This window comes from Equus przewalskii, chromosome 3 (genome assembly GCF_037783145.1).
Source record: "Equus przewalskii isolate Varuska chromosome 3, EquPr2, whole genome shotgun sequence".
NCBI lineage: Eukaryota > Metazoa > Chordata > Mammalia > Perissodactyla > Equidae > Equus > Equus przewalskii.
In genome coordinates, this window is record NC_091833.1 from 40673545 (window position 1) to 40693191 (window position 19647).

General features: G+C 45.4%; 1 protein-coding gene across 16 annotated transcripts in view; it reads right to left on the reverse strand.

Annotated features, from left to right (window-relative positions):
• Positions 1-13631: 13631 nt before the first annotated feature.
• RAP1GDS1 (Rap1 GTPase-GDP dissociation stimulator 1) overlaps positions 13632-19647 on the reverse strand; it is a 147871-nt gene continuing 141855 nt past the window's right edge. For all 16 annotated transcript variants that reach the window (XM_070614220.1, XM_070614227.1, XM_070614217.1 and 13 more), the window contains one exon: positions 13632-15465. In XM_070614220.1, coding sequence (XP_070470321.1) covers positions 15338-15465 — 128 coding nt within the window. In that variant the 3' untranslated portion in view covers positions 13632-15337. The remainder of the gene's footprint in view (positions 15466-19647) is intronic.

Sequence of the window (19647 nt, forward strand, 5' to 3'; positions counted from 1 at the left end):
GCAGGTGGCTCTGAGGCCGCGCGGCTCCTGGCTGCGGTGTGGGTATTGTGCATGCGCCCCTCACCAGGGAGTGGAGGCTCCCTGCCCTCTGGATCTGCTCTAAGCTCTTGAACGCAGTCTTGACACGTTTTGCGGGACATTTTGAAAGTAAGGCATGCTTTATTAGGCTATGATTGAAAAAGGTGGTGCTGCGATCTGTATTTATTTGAAGTAAATCTTACATACGACTTGTTAGGGTGATTAAAGTCTGATGAATAAAATAGCCGTATTTGCAGGATGTGTGCTTCCTTGAGTCTTGTTTCTTGGTGCCCAAATAGCCCGCTAGCTCCCGGCTCCCTGCTGCGAGCCTGTCTGTCCGCTGCGGGGACGGGTCGCACTTACTGGAAGCTCATCGTGTGCCGGGCCCTGTGCTGGCAGCGCTCTGCGTCCATTTTTGAGGAAATGTGAAGCAAAGGGGAGAAAGCCCCGCCAGGCGCGGAAAGTTTAGGCTCCCTAGAGAGCTAAGCTGACGTCTTCGGAGGCGGCAGCTAAGGTAGGAAAACCCCCTGGAGTGGAAGGAGGGCTGAGCAGGAAGAGAGGCTTGGCCTGGGCCCTGGGGAGAGAGGGGAACGCATTCCAGGCAGGGGAGGCCCCAGGCCTTCCAGACTGGAGTAGCACAGGGAAGAGCTGCTGAGCAGAAGGTCCAGTACAGAGAGTCCTGCAGCGGTGGCCGCGACCCTGGCGCGTGCAGGCCCTCAGAAACGGGCTGAAGGATTGGTTCGTAAGTGAGTGAGCAGTAGCCACCTCATTCTGGAATGAGGAGGTGATGGATGCAAAGTGGAACTTTTGGTAAAGCTGGACAGTGCCTGCAGGTACTAAACCACTGCCATTTGATAGGACTGTTTTAAAAATCATTCCAAAAAGTTTGCCAGAATTGTCTATCAAAGGATTTTGCAGAAGGCAAATAGACTAACAGTTGCAACGCCCCATGCCCTCTCGGAAGTCACTGCAACTTTACAAACCCGCCAATCCGATGGCCTTAGAGCCTCGCGGGGCGGCAGGGCAGACGTTTTCTTCTTGCTCTAGAACCCAACTGTCGCCTCCATCTAGTGCCACTGTCCCTGTGAAGTTTCTATGCATGACCTGGGAGCTGGCAGGGAGGCCACTAACACGTTGCGGGGGGGGCATTGCATTGACGCAGGTGGAGGCTGGAGGTGACAATCTTGCTCTTTTTCAGCTGAAGCCAGGCCTCGCAGTAGAGCAGTAGTTCTCAGCAACAGATGCACGTGAGAATCACCTGGGAGCATCAAAAAAGCCAAACCAAACCCAAAACCCAAAAAACCCACTATGCAGCCCGTCTGCACTCCCCTCTTTTAAGCTCGCAGGTAATTCTAATGTGCCACCAGGGTTTCTCACACTTTACTGTACATGACTCTCCTGGGTCACCTTAACTCACCTGAAATCACCTGGGTCTGATGTAGCGGGTCTCGAGTGGGGCTGAGAGGCCACGGCTGCAGCAGACTGCAGGTGGCACTGATGTCATCTGCAGACCCCACTCTGAGAGGCAAGGACAAGCCCAGGGAGGCCTTGTTTAGAGCTGAACAAAACTAATGCCTTAGGGGCTGGCCCAGTGGACGAGTGGTTAAGTTCACGTGCTCCGCTGCAGGCGGCCCAGTGTTTCATTGGTTCGAATCCTGGTCGCGGACATGGCACTGCTCATCAAACCACGCTGAGGCAGCGTCCCACATGCCACAACTAGAAGGACCCACAATGAAGAATATACAACTATGTACCAGGGGCCTTTGGGGAGAAAAAGGAAAAAAATAAAATCTTTAAACAAAACAAAACAAAACAAAACATACCTTATCACTGACATTTCTAGGTGGTATCTACTAAGTTGAAATTTTCAAGTCTGGGAATAAAAATACAGGGGGATGGTAAATAGGTAATTTCTGTATGTTTGTTAAATACCTTTTATTCTGATTACAAAAGAAAAATGTCAATGCAGAAAACACAGAAAAAGAAATAACATTTTCACCATCTAGAGGTCTAGTCTGGTACTATATTAGTGTGTTTCTCTCCATTACTTTTTTTGTTTGTTTTAAATTGAGCAATGCTGTTCATACTGTTTTGTAGTCTGCTTTTTTCAAAACAGAACATTTTCAGTATCAGTGAATACTTTATAAAATAAAAATATGGTCACATAGTATTGGATTGTATAGATCATGGGTTCTCACAACGTGGGCCAGGGACCTTTGGGGTCTCTGAGTCCTTCTCACAGTTCACAAGGTCATGGTTCTTTCATACGACCACTGAGACCTCATTTTCTTGTCGTCATTCCTGCTGAGAGTACAGTGGAGTTTCTCAGAGACGAGACGACGTGGTGACGTCCTCACGCTGCCGGTACTGGAATGTGTGCTTTTTATTCTGTGTTGTAACCGTTTCTCCTTTTTAATTTCTAATATAGTAAATATTTGTAGAAACTACCCACTTAAACAAAAGCACTTCAGGAGCCTCAACCATTCAGTAAAGGGATCCTGAGACAAAAACGTTGGGAACTGCTGGTGTGTATCAACTGTAACTTAATCAATCCAGCAGGATTAGAAATTTAGGCTCTTCCCAATTTGTAAAGTTGCAGAGAACTTTCTGATACATGTCTTATATTTTGCACATAGATTCTTAAGAGTGGAATGATTGGATCAAACGATTAAAGACATCTGATTTGTGACACCTGTACAGTTAAGGTGTATTTAAAGCTGTACAAAATTAATACCTTATCCTTGACATTTAAATTTTAAAATGGAGATTGTTAATTTTGTCAAGGTTTGCACCCAAAGTCAAAAGAGGAAGAATCTTATTAATGCCTTAATGCTCCAGATTAGCATTTTTGTTAACCTAATAAAAGTATTAGGATGCCAGTTACTCCACAAAGCAGAATGTGTCATGATGGAGGGACAAACCGAATTACTGTGGAGAAGTTAGAAGGCAGAGCCGCCCTCTCTGCACCCCCCGGAGTGGGCAAGCGTGAATAAGATGACTCTCCAGGGTGTGTGAGGCCTTTGTAGGAAAGATCGTCTCAGGGCCTCTGGCTTCAAGTCCTAGTTTAATTTCTACGGATGCTCTCAGTGCTCCCTTGAACAACTGCTGATGCTGCCTCTCAACACATGTTTATGGAGCCTCGCATATATCAAACATTCTACTAATTTCTAGGGTGAGAGAGGGAAGAGAGGGATTAAAACATACAAAGAGTAAGACAGGGCTGACTCATTCCGCCACAGGGCAGAGGAAAGGCTTTAGGAGATGTTATCCTGTATGGACTCCAGTGTGGAAAGAATGAGAGTCAAACTAGACACTGATGCGTATCCCTTAGTGCCTCGGTCCCTGTGAAGACTCTAGGAGGCTGGTCACCCGCCATACCTAAAGGATTTTGTGCAATGAGTGAATCAGTGAAAAAGCCCTTCTTGTGGTGTGGCCTCAGATGCACAGACGAGTCACTGTCCCCCATCTTCACGCCCTCCCTTGTAAGATGTGCATGGTACTGCCTACACCATGGGGTTCTTGCAAAGATGAAAAGGGTAGAAATACTCTTCGGCCCCCAACCCTATTCATGCCTCAGACCTCACCCAGAACGGCTTTCTCAGGGAGGTCCTCTCAGAACTCAGCCCCTCTCCACTCCACCAAGCTGTGCTCCTGTGACATTCTCTTTTGAAGAACTCGTCACACTTGAACTAACTTGAGTGGCGTCTTTTTCCATGGAATTGCCTGTGGTGTTAACTCTCTGTCTCCAGCACCCAGCCCAGGCTGCTCCTTTGAGCATGTCAGAAGAGAGTGAGAATAACCTTCTTCCTGGATGGAGAGTACAGCTCACCTGAAGGATGGACTTCTATTTTGTAAAGTAGAACTCTCTCTACTTCCCCGTAAGATGGTTTTTTCAAAGATGAACTGACCCTGGAAGCTGTCAGCCACATCTGGATGAGCTCAGACCTGTGTCCTGAGTACAGCAAATGCCTAACCCTCCCGGGTGTCTCCATCTCCCCCCGGCCCCCAATCCCATTTAACTATCAAACAGGGAAGGCGAATGCGGGTGCACAGTCAACCTTGGAAGGAATTATTTTGCTGATAAGTTCTGAGTTTCTCCCAGGCTTGAAGGATTTCTGAACCAACCGTTTCTTTGAATGGCTATGTTGCCAAGACGTGGGACCAAGTTTAAGCTAAGATTGTGGGCTTGCCAGATTGAAGTGAGATTCTCATGAATCGCATGAGTTTAGGTCCACATGGTAGCAGGAGCGTACGCGCTGGACTAGATGGCTACCCTTCAGGTGTTCTGCAGGGGAAAGGGAGACCAGCCTTTCCAAGACAAGAGGAAGTCATGAGTCATCATGTGGGAAGGCTGTAAGGACCCAGAGAAAGATAAAGGAGAAGGCTACGTGCTTACCAGGGGTACAGCCCTGCCCTTTGCCTTCTCTAGGAGCTCAAGGCCCCAGACTATTGGCAAGAGGCTTGCGATGTCTGGGCTTTTCATCAGGGGGCTGGGGACAGGATGTGGTGGGGGATGGTTTTATCTGAGGCTGTGCCCAGTAAGACTGAGCAGGCATGAGTGTATCCCTATGATTTCCCCAGAGGGTGTGTCAAGCAGAATTCCAGGTAGCTTAGGGCGGCAGAAGGGTCTGACTATTCTGGGAGATAAAGTCTAACTTACACCACACCTGGAGTTGCGTAGCTCAAGAAGTCTGCTTGCTCTACGTGCGGTGGTTTACTTGGCAAGTGATAATTGGTCCCTTGGTCAGAACTCAGTGGCCTCACAAAGGATGGAAGCTGAATAATATTCCTGGGGTACTGATGCAGCAAGTGGCCGCCTGCTTGTCCAAAGAGGAAGATGGCCTTTTGCTTTGACCAGGTCGGGCTGTCTCTGAGGACTTCCAGGAGAGTTCGATGTCTTGGTTCTAATAGGCCAATGCTTCCCACTCTGGCTGCAGGAGAAAGTCCCCTCTGGAGCTTTAAAGAATTCAGATGCCCAGGCTCCGGCTCCAGCTCCAGAGGGTTGATTCTCTAACTTCTGTTTGTCTGTTTGTTTTAGGAGGTCTGCTGTTGGTGTCTCCTGGGGACCCTGATGGGACACAACAGTGTGTGAGCTCAGGAAGTGCTGAAGGGCAGCACTGCAGGCTGAGGGGCTCAGTTTGTTTCTGGAGCATCCCCTGTAGTCGAGGCTCAGCTGGAACGAGGACCTGCCCACTAGACGTCTCCTCCTCAAGATCCCCTAAGCACCTCACACCCAACACATCAAAGCCAGCTCATTGTTCTTTCACAGGAACCTGCTTCTCCTCCTTTGTTCCTCTTCTCAGTTAACATCACCACTGTCTTCTGCCCAGTCACCCAACTCAGACGCTTCAGAATCATCTTTGATTCCAATCTCCAACCCGCAAATATATCTGAGACCTTTTCTCTCTCTCTAGTCCTCATTTAATCACTGAGATCTGGGAAGGCTCTGAGATTTCACCCTCCTTGCAGGCTAACAAGTTAGCCTGCCACAGTCTCGCCGATGCCGCAAGGAGGCTTGACACTCCTGGGTCAGAGACAGAGGACTTGATTACTCCCAGCCCTGCAGGTGGCACGAGTTTCATGTTTGCAGTAGTTTTTCTTGCACCTAGTCCCAAGGAGGACAGTGACTCAGAGGGATACTACCCACACAGTGGGCTTATGGCCCAGCTGAGGAAGCCTGAGCTTAGGAAACCCTCAGTCTTAGACAGCAATCCTGGCCGACTCCTGCCCTGAGGATGCATTATCTTTATCACCCTGCACAGTACAAAAACCTGCCCTCTGCCCCCAGAGGGAGACACCATCTCTGTCTCACAAAGCTGTTTGCTCTGTAAACGTCCTTGATGAGAGAGTTTGAGACAGACGCTGTCTCTTCACAGAAGAATAGAGACACAAGACACCCACGGAGAGTTGTCTCCCAATGTTAGGAACTCATCACAATTCCCCTGCTATTAGTCTTTCTCTCTTCTATTGGCAAGAGTTCTGGTTCTAGAACAAAACACAAAGCAAATGCCTATCCTCTGTTTTTAAAGGCTGGTTTTTCATACATGATAAAAAGTTAAAATGTCTAAGGTGGCCTCTGCATCTGGTCTGCTCTATCTTTCCTGCCTTATCTCTTGCTTCCACCCATCTTTCACATGTGCCCTCTGCCCAAGGATGCCCAGGGAGCCCAGAGTCATCTCCACAGAACCCCTGTACTGTTGGTACCTCGGTTAACACCCTTGCTTGTCTACTTAATAGAATAGATTAATATGTTTCTCATCTCCTCCCTCAATGGACCATGTCTATCTTCTCGTTCTAGCCATAGCCCCACTATGGGGCCTGAGGTACACAGCAAGTGCTTAATAAATCCTTATGTAGTGAGGAAGGCTGCTGGGTCAGCAACTCACGTCATCTGGGGTTTTTCTGAACGTTGAAGGTTAAAGCTCGTAGCCCCAGTCGTTTTGTCTTTGTGAGCTCTGTGGCCATGGCCCATAAGCAGAACAAGCTGTTCCAGGAGGTTTTGATGCTTTAATGACTAGCCTTGTGAATCATGATTTCATTCTGCTCCAAATAACAGAAACCCTTGCTCTAGGGGTTTGTGTGTCTCATGCGCTGTATGGGGTTTCTTAGTGTGGGCCTGGCCCTCCAGTGCATCGATGCTACTGAGGACCCAGGCTCTTTTCACCTTTCTGCTCAACTGTCTTTAACGCACAGGCCTTCATCCTCCTGACCCTCCTGTTTGTACCTCTTGGTTGCAAGAGGGCTGCTGTGCTTCCAGGGCCCATATCAACATCTGAGGCAGGAAAAAGTGAAGGGCAAAGGCCTAAGGCCTTCTAGCCTTTTTATGCACCAAGGGATGCCCTTCCTGGGGACTTCCATAGAACTGTAATGCCAGGTGGAAAGCTGGGAAATTGGAGTTTTTAAACCTTGGCACGTTGTTCCCCTGAATGAAATTGGGGTTCTTTTAACAAGGAAGAAGAGGGAGCTGGATCCTGGATAAATAACTCACAGCATCTGCCAGAGACAAAATATCTTTTTATTCTTTATCTGTTGTCCTACAGCGTGGCCCTCGCCCAGGCCCGCTGGCCTCCACGCCCTGGCTTTGCAGATGTTCGCACGGTAGGGCTCTCCTGAGTTGTGACTGGTTTCTCCTCCCTCTTGCTTCTGCATGCTCTGCCTCATTTTCTCAGAAACTGGAGGCATGTTTGTTTGTCTGTCTGGGTCTCTTATTGATAAGATATTCCACTTCCAACACGGCAGAGATTTGGGGAGCTCTGGTGTTTTTTTGGTCCGGGTTAGTCACCTCCAGAGAAAAGGTGTGACAACCGTTCCCGAGCTGTTGCATATTTTCGCTCCTGGTCTGTGCGATCCTCGGTGGTCTGAGGCACGGAGAGTTACCACCCTTGGGGCTTACCCACTCTGGGGTATGTGGGAACATGCTTTCCTTGGTACGCGATGTCAGTGAAGCCTTTAGGAGCAGGGTCTTCCTCTTCTCGGGGAGCTTGGCTGAGAGTGGATGGAAATTCCTGACTGTATGAGCCATTTAAAAGGAGGAGACTCATTTCTGAGGGGTTGGCTGTAGAGGAAATTGTGGCTGACCGGTTATCCTGGGAGTTGGCAAGGGCTGGAATTCTCCACAGGGAGACCTCCTCAATGCAGAGTGTAATAAGCTTGGGCTAGCAGGGCCCCCCCATTGCCTAAGAGCTCCTGACTCATGGGATAAAAGGGATGGCAAGGCTACTTTTGGCCTCAGGAGAAGGGCTGCATTCCTGACCCAGCTACGAAGGGACTTTCTAAATTCCTGCAGTCACCACAGGGCACTGCTGGCCCTCTGAGGGGACAGGAAGGTCAGCACCAGCACCCTCCTGTTAGCAGGATCGAGGGGGTGCAGGCTGGGCATGGCCTGCAGCTGTCCATGTCCCTCAGAATGTCAAGCCTTTTCTCTGAGGGGATAAAAACAGTGCAAGTTTGCACACAGGGCTTTTCCCATAGTGCTGCTTCTCTCCCCCAAAACCCGCTCCCCTTACTCCTGCTCTGGAAGCAGGCCGACTGCGCATGAGGGTCACAGACACACAGGCCTCCAGGGGCTGTGGAACTCAGGGGGCCGGGGAGGCGGGCCAGGGGGCCTCTGACAGGCTGGAGATGCACGCCCTGCTAAGGGGGCCACAGCCACACGCTGCTCTCTTGGAGTGCAGTCCCCGACTGCCAGATCTCCCCATTTTAGAAGAAACGTCAGAGAACTAGATTTTTATGCAAAGCCATCCAAATTTTAAATGTTTACAAGGTGTTCATTCCCTCCCCCCCTTTCTTTTTTTTCCCAAAATACCATGTGGACCAAAAAAGCTGTCTGAGGGCCCTCAGTTTGCCATCTCTGGGCTGCAGAAGAAGGAAGGGGTTAGCACATGAGAGTGTTAGATGAGGACTCTCGAAGCAGAGGCGCTCCCTCTCCGCGGGAGTGGCGCCGGAGGGTGGCGGTGGTTCGCAGGCCCGGTCAGATGCGCCAAAGCGCTGGTAGCGGCTGACGACAGTGCTGAGGCAGTTAGACTCCAGGCAGCTGAACAGCAGCTCCAGGGGTGCTTCCGGGGTGTTTGCGTTTCCTTTTAGGAGGCGTGCTCCGGGCCATTTGCCAAGGCGGGGGTGTTGGTAAACAGTGAGTGGGTGTAACTGATTTAACGCCTGGACGCCCAGGAGCCGGTGCTGCCACCCGGCCCTTGCGACCCCTCCTCTGTCTTGCAGTGGGTCCCCTTAGGAGACTAGAGACGGCTTGGCAGGAGCAGAGTGTCAAGGAGGCGAGGAAAGTGTGGGTGGATCAGGAAGAGTGCAAAGAGGCTACACTGAGAAATTGATAAGCATCCCTGAAGAAGGGAGCGGGGCTTTTGATTTAGGCTTAGGGGCAGAAAGGAGAGGCGTCGACAGGTCAGATAGTGTTTAGTTGAGGAACTACCCTAGCAGCTGCAGATGCTCACAACTTAGTATTTGGGGTTTGTTTCCCAAAACACAAAATACATTTTTAATGTCTAGCTGTGGGAAAATGGTTAAGTAAGTTATGGTACATCCATATAATTGAAGATTATAAAGTCATTAAAATGAAGTTTATGAAATAAAGTTCTTGGTAATGTGGAAAAACGCTTATGTGTAAGTGGGGAGAAGAGGATGTAGCAACACGTGGTGTAACACTTCAACTATGTCAAACACGCACACAGGGCAGCTGCGTGGGAGAGCATGCCAGAGCGTCATTCTGAAACTGCATCAGACATTAGTCACAGGTTCACAAAGGCTGCCTTTTACAGAGAAGGGACTGCCAGATTCAAACACCCCCAAGGACGGTAATCTCTCCTTTCTTAGGAGTGCACATGTTGCTCCCACTTCTCGTGGTTCCGGGGAAGGCGCAGCATCTCACCATCACCCCGACGGGGGCAGTGGGGTGGTGAGAGAGGGGAAGCAGAGGATTCAGCAGGCCTAACTGTGAGGTTCTGAAGCACGACGGTCACTCGGGGGGGTCACTTCCTCTCACTCCTGCTGGGCAGTGGGGGTGAGGGGTGTGGGTGGAAAGAGTGGAGTATGAGTCATTAGCACCGCCTCTACTTTTCTTACCTGCACAAAAAAGTCAGTCCTTTTAGGAGAAGCATCACGGGGAGTGGGTTGCATTCTAGAACCTTAAAAAAGGGAGGCTGAAGTAATTGTCTACTGATGGTTGGCGCCAATAAAAATTAGGGACTATTATGGGTTCCTGCAGAGATGGGAGGAAATCAAAGCGACTCTGGTTAATGTTTCCTCCCCAGTGCTCACCCTGATTAGGGCGCGTTGCAGCTCTTTGTCTTCTGGTTTGGCTTGCAATCTACATGCCTTTCCATTATCTCAGAGTGGCATTCAACCCTCCCCTCCTTCACAGCGTCTAAGCCACCATAGGTATTTGATGTACCTATGCCAGACATGGGGAGGGACCGAGCACCAAGAAGCTGAGCAGAATATCCCTGAAGAGAGGACAAGGTCAGAGGTGGCTGACCTCTGGTCCTGGTGGTGCCGCGAAGCTGACCTTGGAAGAACAGTGTGAGCTGTCCTTGGAGGAGAGGGGCTTTTCATGGGCGTGCATGGACACCCACGGGCAGGCGCGCAGCCAGCTTCCCGCAGGCTTGGCTCCCTTCCTACACGGCAGTTTCTTAAAAACAAACCAACCCACAAAAACATAATTTGGCTAGAGAGGCGGCCTATTTTAAAGTAGGTGTGGCTATAAAATTCAAAGTGGGCATTCATATAGGAATTTATTTTTGTGAGTAATCTGAGGGTACAGACCGAGTCTCCTTCCTTCAGGATTCTTTAGGATTTCTGGGATCAAGGAATAACAAAATATCTACTGCAATAGTAAGTAATGTCTCTTAATTATACTTGAAAATAAATTACATATATTTTTTAAAGATCTATTGTTACATTTAAAGTTTATATACTGGAAGTCTGGGTTAAGGCTTTAAAATTTTTTCTAAGACAACAAAAATCTAATAAAGATCTTTAAAAATATTTAATTAAAAGAAATTCCAAACCTGACTCTAAGAGGCTTCACAAAATGACAGGACTAGGCTTTACACTTTCTCGATGAAGATAAAAAAAACTCTAGCTAGTTACTTTCTTTAAAAACCTAATCCTGAATGAGAAAAGTCTCTCTACACATGCCCTTTGTAGGTGACCAACACCAACTAAACACCATGAAGTGCTACACGCCACTGGATGTGGTTTTAACTCTACGTGGTTAAGCAGACTAAAGTAAGACAGCACATGTGCTCGCCAGCCAGACCACGGCCGCCGAGCCACAGGCAAGTCCCAGGAACGTGTTCTGAGGTGGGGCAAAGGTGAGAGCCAAGTTTGCTTTTTAGGCTGTAGTTGTGGAGGGCATTTGCTTCCAGTCGCTTCCCACCTGAGCCCCCACTGCCCCATCTCAGCCACCCTGCTTGCTCCAGTCGTCCTCCCTGAGAGTGGCTTCGACTACGTGGGACCAGAGGAACCACTGGTTGCTGTGAGCAGAGGGCACTGCTCTTGACATCATCTTGACCCCTCTGTGTGCTTAGGAGGTGGGAGACACTCCATTTCTCTCTGACAAATGTGATATCAGTTGGTAGGAAAACCAGGGACCAAGGGAACAAATGTCAGGAGAACCACACACATCAGTACCTACCTGGCTTAAGGTCGGTCGGATTGTCATTGGTTCCAGTATATAAATGGTCACTATATTAAGTTCCTTATCCAAGGTTATAAATAGTCAGGTGTGTATTATCTTTTGAAATGTTATTAGATGAGAATCTCTGTGGCCACAGCTAAAAAGTTTTGTTTTGTTTTCTGGGAAGAAACACAGTGAGGATAAGGAAATAGATAATGGACTTTTAAGAGTCAGCTACGAAGGGAAGAATAAGAAATGAGACAAACTTAGAAAGGAGCATAAATTCTACACAAGGCTCATTTTTTCCTTCAAATACTGTAGCTGAGCATTCATGACGTACAAGGAACGGCTTACCCTTGGAAACCTCCAACATAAGAGGGACTCTGCCTGTCTAGTCAAGAAGCATAATGACACCTAGGCCATCACAGGGGGATTCTATCCCAGGTTCAGAGCATAGCTACCGTAAGCTGTCATGCAAAACACACAGCATTTCTGTTTAAGAAAAAGGCACATACATGAACAGATATGTACATTAAAAAGGTGTACTTTATACATACTGATAAATCATTGGGCAGCATTGAAAAAGAGAAGGGGGATTGTTTTGATTTCATACTGAGGAAAAACTCGTAGTACTACAGCTTTATTTCTATTGACCTAGTAATATTAATAAATGCTAAGATTGCTGAGCTACCACTGTTATCCCCACTTTGCAGATAAGAGTCTGAGACAGGAAGAGGAAGCGCTATCGTGGGGACCCGCATTCCAGGTCTGCCCTGCAGACCCGGCCACCTTCGTTTCAGGGCACGGAAGCACGAGGATTGAGGATTCCGCACTGAGGATAATGGGGTGCTCCTCAAACTCTTAACTGACACACTGTCTCCCATGTGGCTGTTGTTCTTTGAATTCCTTTAGCGGGGAATCCTGAAGGTGGAAGAGGGGAGTGTAGTTTAGGCCATAAAATATCATACTTCCATGCAACCTTACCTTCAACTTTTAAGTTTCAATTGTCAAAAAAATCCTGAGAAGTAGGGCTTATTAAACTTGTCATATCGATGAGAGAACAGGCCCAGAGAGTTCTCTTGGCAAAGGTCATACAGCCAGTAAGTAACAGAACCAGGATGTGACTACAGATCAGTGTCCAAAGACCTTATTCTTTCCACTTACCATATGTTTAAAAGACAGTTACTGCAACATTTCAGTCAGACACACCTATAAAACAAACCTATGAAGCTACATGGCACAACTACGTATGTATGTAAAGAGAGCACATCTGTGAGAAAAAAAACCCTCAATTTTCTTGGTTACAGTTATGAAGATTCATCTGCAATATGATTAAGTGCTTTTTAATAGACACTTATGTAATTCAAATGTTATGGCTTCCTAGAGCTAGGAAGTAGCTTTTGAGCTCACCAATTCTAGTAACAGCTGGATACAAAGGCTAATGCTCACCTAAGTAATAGACATCTTCACCCCTTATGTTCAGCAGAATTAGATAATAGCAACTCCTAATGATACCAAAGAGCATGTGTTTCTGAAATCTCCACATGCAGGGTTTATCAGAACACTTCACACTAATGCTTACATTACCAAGAGCTGTATTTTGTTCCATCCAAGAGAAAATCATTTTAGAACTGAAAAATTTTGTTCCATATCTCCATTGTTATCAGATAGTACACTCAAAACATGTTTTATCAAGGAAAACACTAGATTATGGGCCAGCACTTAATCAGTTTTGCTTTGAGCACAGTGAGGTTATAGTCTGGGTGGGTAAAGGTTAGCAAGATTCCAAGGAGCTAAGGGCACTGGGAGGGGAGGAGGGCCCTACAGTTATCTCAGAGACATCTTTTTCCCTTGAATTCCTGGTCTCTGTGCTTTCTATTGATGCTCTTGTCCTGGCACAAGGTGACAACTGAGTCACAGCCCCTCCCATCCTCTCCCTTAGAATGCACTCTTGGTGGGCAGCGAACTAATTTAAAGGTGGCCTCTAGAACCGAGATTCAGTGGTGGGAGATAGGGACGGTCCTGTCTGTAGACTGCCACCCACTGCCGTGGTACGGCACTTCACCACCTAGTTTGGTGGGCCCCTGTCCTACGGGCACAGCCTTCTGCTCTCTGGGCAGAACAAATGGGGATTTGAACCGCACTTTGTTTTGCTGGAGACGAGAGTTCCTAGCATATCAGACGACTGACTGCTGGCAAAGACCCAGATGGTGGCTTCTCTCAAATCTATGATTTTTGGAAGCCTCTGTTCTAGGGACAGATCCCACTATCAAAAAAAAAAAAAAAAAAAAAAAAATCTGAAGTCAGACAAATATCTAAATCTCAATTTTTCTATCAATCTATCTAGAATTAGTTCAGGCAGTCTAGAAGTTTCATGGAAGTAGGAATTCATTCAACAAATACTTATTGAGCACCAACAATGGGCAGTACTGTTCCAGGAGCTGGAAGAACAGAAGTAAAATATACAAACCACCAAATGATGCCATTACAGTTTCATATACTATTTATTTAGTTATTAATATGGACAGCCTATTACACAACATTACAGGTGTCTTTCAAAACCTATAATAAAATATAGTCCACTGTCCAGCCCAGGAGAAGACAATAAACAAGCTCATTCTTACAGGAAGTATAGCATAAACACGCACAAGAATGGTCCCTGTCTTGGACATCAGAGGTTCTTTACCTCCACTGGGGTGTTAATTTCTTGAATTACAGCTGTTTCAAAGTCCAACTTCGATCACCCTATAGAATGTTCAGTATCTCATGTTGGAGAGGAAAGAGCTTCTGTCACCCTGGCAGCCCATTCTACTGTCCTGCAGTCCTTCCAGCTTGGAGCCCATCTCACCTTCAGCTGGTGTTTGTCAAACTTGGGCACGGGGAGAAGGCAGGTATGCCAGAGATGTTTTGATTAATTTACAAAGATTGTGTTTTAAAGCTCTAAAAACCCATTTGGAGGTGGTAGTGGCAGTGAAAAGTACACTATATTTCGCCAAGGGGGTCTTCTCATCTCTTGAGTCTTGGAGCTGTCCCCTTTTCTGATAGCCTTTGAGATCTACTGCAGCTCTGAGTGCAGTGCAGGCGGGAGACTCTAAAAGCTGTTGGCAGGAGGCCATCTGCAGGAGGAACTGGACTGATGACTATGGATTCTATAACTTGCTTCCTTTCTTTAGTCTAGACAAACTTATTTCTTAATCTTTTTTCCTACGTCCTGCTAGTTCTAATATAAGATTCAAAAGGACTATGACAGATGAAACTTCTTGCTTTCAAGCTGAATGATGAAAAACAGTAAAAAAAATCCATTCTCCACTGAGCTATACTCAATTTCCTCAGTTGAAAACAAATGCTAAGTAACTTTTAAAGACAAATGTTGGACAATGCTGATTAATTGATGGAAGAAGTGCTCAGGTGAAATTGTACATATATCAGAATCTAAAATACAGGCAAAAAACAAGATGCACTAGTGTAATAGAGATCCTTCAATCCTTTAGTTTCAAGCTGAAAACTATAAACGTTTTCAACATCAGAATACTGATGACAGCCAATTAAATAGGAAATCAAAAACCTCAGGAAGTCTTGCCAAGTTTGTGGCAGTTTCAAGGATCTACACAGTTAGGAAGAAGGAGAAACCATAAAGTAAAGAGTGAGAGCATTGGACTTTATTTAATTTTAGGTACCATGGGTTTGACATTAGTAGGTAAGACTAATGAAGGAGCAGCCATACAGTTTTTTGGTCACTGTGCTTCCCAAGCACCAAAAAATGGAGCTGTTTTTACTATTCAATTCCATCTTTAATAACCTAGACAGATCCTGCTGCATTCTTGTTTGTTTCTAATTTACCAGTACATTATTATGTAGTTTACCAAGTGTGAGGAGCAAGTCATTATGTAGTACCCAGTTTACATCATCATAGGACTACAACATGCACATTCTACTTAATGTAGCTCAAGCAATGGGAATACAAGAGAACAGTTATGGGTGGAGACTTGTTTTTGACAAATTCATGTTCACACTAACTATGGGTTTAGAAATCTTATTGGGCAGGTACCTACAGCAGTTCTTCAATTGGTATTGGAACATTACACGCATGCACAGTGACATGGTAGAGAATGAAGCAGAAGAGGCAGTGGGATGGAGGACAAAGGGGCAGTGAGCGATGGGATGATGCCATGTACCGGGGAGAGGCCACTCTCAGCTTTCCACAGTAAGTCTCTGCTCTGTGAGAGAGGCCTGCTGGGCGACACTTTTGTTCTCATGACTGCGAAGTTTGGATATGACATCTAGAAAGGCCAAATCCTGTACTTCCTTGTGTAGAGATTCTGGAAGACAAAAACAAGGTAACAGATATGCTTCTGTTAGGTTGTTCTAATCTTACTGTAAAATCCATCCGAAACATACCCCCAAAATGTTTATTTGCATGAGATTTAAAATTAGGAACAATTCAGGAAAAAGACATAGGAGTAGCCTAGAAATGTCTTCTTTAGGGATGTGTTATAATAAAAAAAATCAAAGATCCTTTACTTGTCACATTTATATAAAGATAAATCAGATGCTAAGTTCTACAGTCTAAGGTTGATTAGGGTAATGAGTTATAATTAAACACAGCTCATTCTATGATCTCAAGGTTCAGTTATAGACCACTAACCCTATCATCAGGTCAAATATGAAGTCCAATGACTTACAGAAAAATCTTAGATGTGTTTCAAATTAATTTTGTGGCAGATGAAAAGGTTTCAACAATCTTTTAATAAATTTCTGTGACACTAGACTCCCTTTTATATTTCCTATCTTCCTCTTTCTGGCTTTTTTTTCTCTATTGTAACCTCAATTACAGGAAAATACAGGACTCCTCTTAAGACTCTGGGAACTGCTATATGGGAAGACTGAGGTCTGAAACATGAGTTTATGCAATCAGCATTCCTCAAACTGATGTGTTCATTTTGATAAGACTGAAGTATAAAACTAGAATCAGTGTTTTTAGTAGAAACAGAAAAATCCATGCTAAAATTCACATGGTATCTCAAGGAACTCTGAATATCCAAAACAATCTTGAAAGAGAAGAACGGGTTTTGGTTCAAGAAGGTGACGTAGGAGGTTCCTGAACTTACCTCCTCCCACAGACACACTGAATCTACAGCTACATATGGAACAATTTCCTCTGAAAAAAGCCCCGAAACTAGCTGAGCAACTCCTACACATCGGGCTTATGAGAAAAAAACCCACACTGAAGCAAATAGGAGAGGCTGAGACACAATCTCGCCATAAACCCCACCACCAGCTTGGCAACCACAATCAGGAGGAACTCACAACCCTGAGCTTCTTCCTAAGGAGTGAGGTGTTTGAATCCCACACCTGGTACCCCAACTTTTAAGACTTGCACCTGAGAGACAAGCCCCCAAGATATCTAGCTTTGAAAGCCAATGGGGCTTGCGTCCACGAGACCCCTAAGGCTATGGTGAATTGAGAAACAGCTTTGAAAGGGTTCATGTACGTGGACTCACTAATTCCAGGTCTCAGCAAAGAGGCAGCCAACTGAAAAGTACCTAGAATTTCTGTGAAAGAGGCTTATCTGCTTATCTTAAAGCATCGGCCTGAGGGGCAGACATCTAATTTAACACACATCTAGGGGGCTGCTGAAACAGTCTTCAAAGGCGAAGGCCAGCAGACGCCATCTGTGTGCTCTCCCTGACTCCCTTTAGGTCTCCAGTATCCCCCAGAAAGGATGCTCATGTGGTGCTGCCCAGGGGACATCTCTAGATCACCTGGCTCTGGTGGCCAGCAGGGCTTATGCCTGCAGGTCCTACAGGACTCTAACAAATGGAAAAAGATCTCTTTACTGGCTACCACCCCCAAGGCACAGCAGAGAGGCAACAGACTGAGGTGCCAAGTCTTGTGAAAGAGGCCTATTAGCTTATCTTCATAGCTGTGGCCTGAGTGGTGGGCTTCTAATAAAACACACATCTAGGGGCTAATTGTAATCCTCTCCAGAGACCAGGGAGGACAGTGGGTGCCATCTTCCTTCTCTCCCTCTGCCCTGCCCCAGGTTGATGGTGTCTCTGAGAAACTTGTACAGGTGCTACTGTACAAGTCTGGGGCCCAGAGGACACACCCCTTAATAGCCTGGCTCTTGTGGCCAGCAAGGCTCATGTTCACAGGTTCAAAGGGATGGTAGCAAAGAAAGAAACAGTTTAGGGCTCAGCTCAGAGGGAGAAGACAGAAATGCCCAACTCCCTGTCTTCCCCTGAAAGAGGTCTATTTGCTGAAAGAGGTATATTTGCACACTTTAAAAGCTGCAGGCTGAGGGTCTGGCTTCCAATCAGCCTGATTCTAGGTGCTGACTGAGATCACCTCTTTGGGACACTGACAGGTCTTGGCACACCCTCAATTACTGGGAGCCATTAAAAATAAAATAAGACTGCTTGGATGATCAGAAAGGTTTGTGAGACAACCAGGAGCTATGGCAGGGTTAAATGATAAGGTTCATCTCCTACACAAGGCCACTACTTCAAGACTGGGAGAGCTGGCTGCTTCCTCTAATGCATAGAAACTAACAGAGTCAAGAAAAATGAAGAAACAAAGGAACATGTTCTAAGAGTAAGAACAAGATCAAACCTCAGAAAAAGGCCTCAATAAAATGGAGATAAGTGATTTACCTGATAAAGAGTTCAAAATGATGGTCATAAAGATGCTCACTGAGCTTGGAAGAATGGATGAACAAAGTGAGAATTTCCACAGAGATAGAAAATATAAGAAAGTATCAAATAGAAGTCACAAAACTGTAGAATTGAACTGAAAAATACAATAGAGGGGCTCAACAGCAGACTAGATGAAGCAGAAGACAGGATCAATGAACTTGAAGAAAGGGCAGTGGAACTCACCCAATCAGAGTGCCAAAAAGAACGAAGAGAGAGAAGATAGCTTAAGGGTCTTTTGGGACAACATCAAGTGGACCAACATTCATTTTATGTGTGTCCCAGAAGGATCCAAGAGAGAGAAAGGAGCAGAAAACATCCCTAATCTGGGAAAGGGAAGAGACATCTAGATCTAGGAAGCCCAAAGATTTCCAAATAAGATGAACCCAAAGAGACCCTACACCAAGACACATTATAATTAAAGTGTCAAAAGTTAAAGATGAGAGAATCTTAAAAGCAGCAAGAGAAAAACAAATTAGGTACAAAGGAAAACCCTCATAAGACTACCAGCAGAAACATGGCAGGCTAGAAGGGAGTGGTGCGATATATTCAAAGTGCTGAAAGAAAAAACTGCCAACCAAGAATACTCTATCTAGCAAAGTTGTCTTTCAGACACAATGGAGAGATAAAGAATTTTCTGTACAAACAAAAACTAAAGGAGTTCATCACCCCTAGACTGGTCTCACAAGAAAGATTATAGGCACTTCTTTATGCTGAAATGAAGGTGCTAATAAGTAACAGGAAAACATATGAAAGTATAAATCTCACTGGTAAAGCTAAATATATAGCAAAATTTAGAATAATATAATGTAAAGGTGGTGGGTTAATCACTTATAAAGCTAGTAAGAAGGTTGAAAGACAAAAGTAGTGAAAATAACTACAATAATTTGTTAATGAACACATAAGATAAAAAGATGTAAATTGTGACACCAAAAACATAAAACAGGGGCTGCCCCATGGCCTAGTGGTCAAGTTTGGTGCGCTTCGCTTCAGTGGCCTGGGTTCAGTTCCTGGGCATAGACTTACACTATTCATTGGCAGCCATGCTGTGGCGGCAACCCACATACAAAATAGAGGAAGACTGGCACAGAGTTAGCTAACGGTGAATCTTCCTCAGAAAACAACAACAAAAAACAAAATTAAAACAAAACAAAACATAAAACATGGGGGGGGGTGTAAATGTAGAGCTTTAGAATGCATTTAAACTTAACATTTATCAGCAACTTAAAAGAGATTGTTATAAACATAAGTATTTTTTATGTAAGCCTCATGGTAATCACAAAACAAAAACCTACACAAAAAATAAAGAGAAAGGAATATAAGCATACCACTACAGAAAATCATCAATGCACAAAGGAAGAGAGCAAGAGAGGGAACAAAGGAATTATAAAACAGCCAGAAAACAATTAACAAAATGGCAATAAGTACATACCTATCAAAAATTATTTTAAATGTAAATGGACTAAATTCTCCAATCAAAAGACACAGATTGGCTGAATGGATAAAAAAAACAAGACCCATCTATATGCTGCCTACAAGAGATTCACTTCGGATGTAAGGATACACAGACTATAAATGAAGGGATGGCAAAAGATATTACACACAAATGGAAACCAAAAGAATGCAAGGATAACTATATGTATATTAGATAAAATAGACTTTAAGACAAAGATGGTAGTAAAAGGCACAAAAGGTCTTATACAATGATAAAGGGGTCAATCCAACAAGAAGTCTATCTTCTGTGTAAATATTTATGCACACAAGATAGGAGCACCTATTAGTAGGAGACTTTAATTCTCCACTTTCATC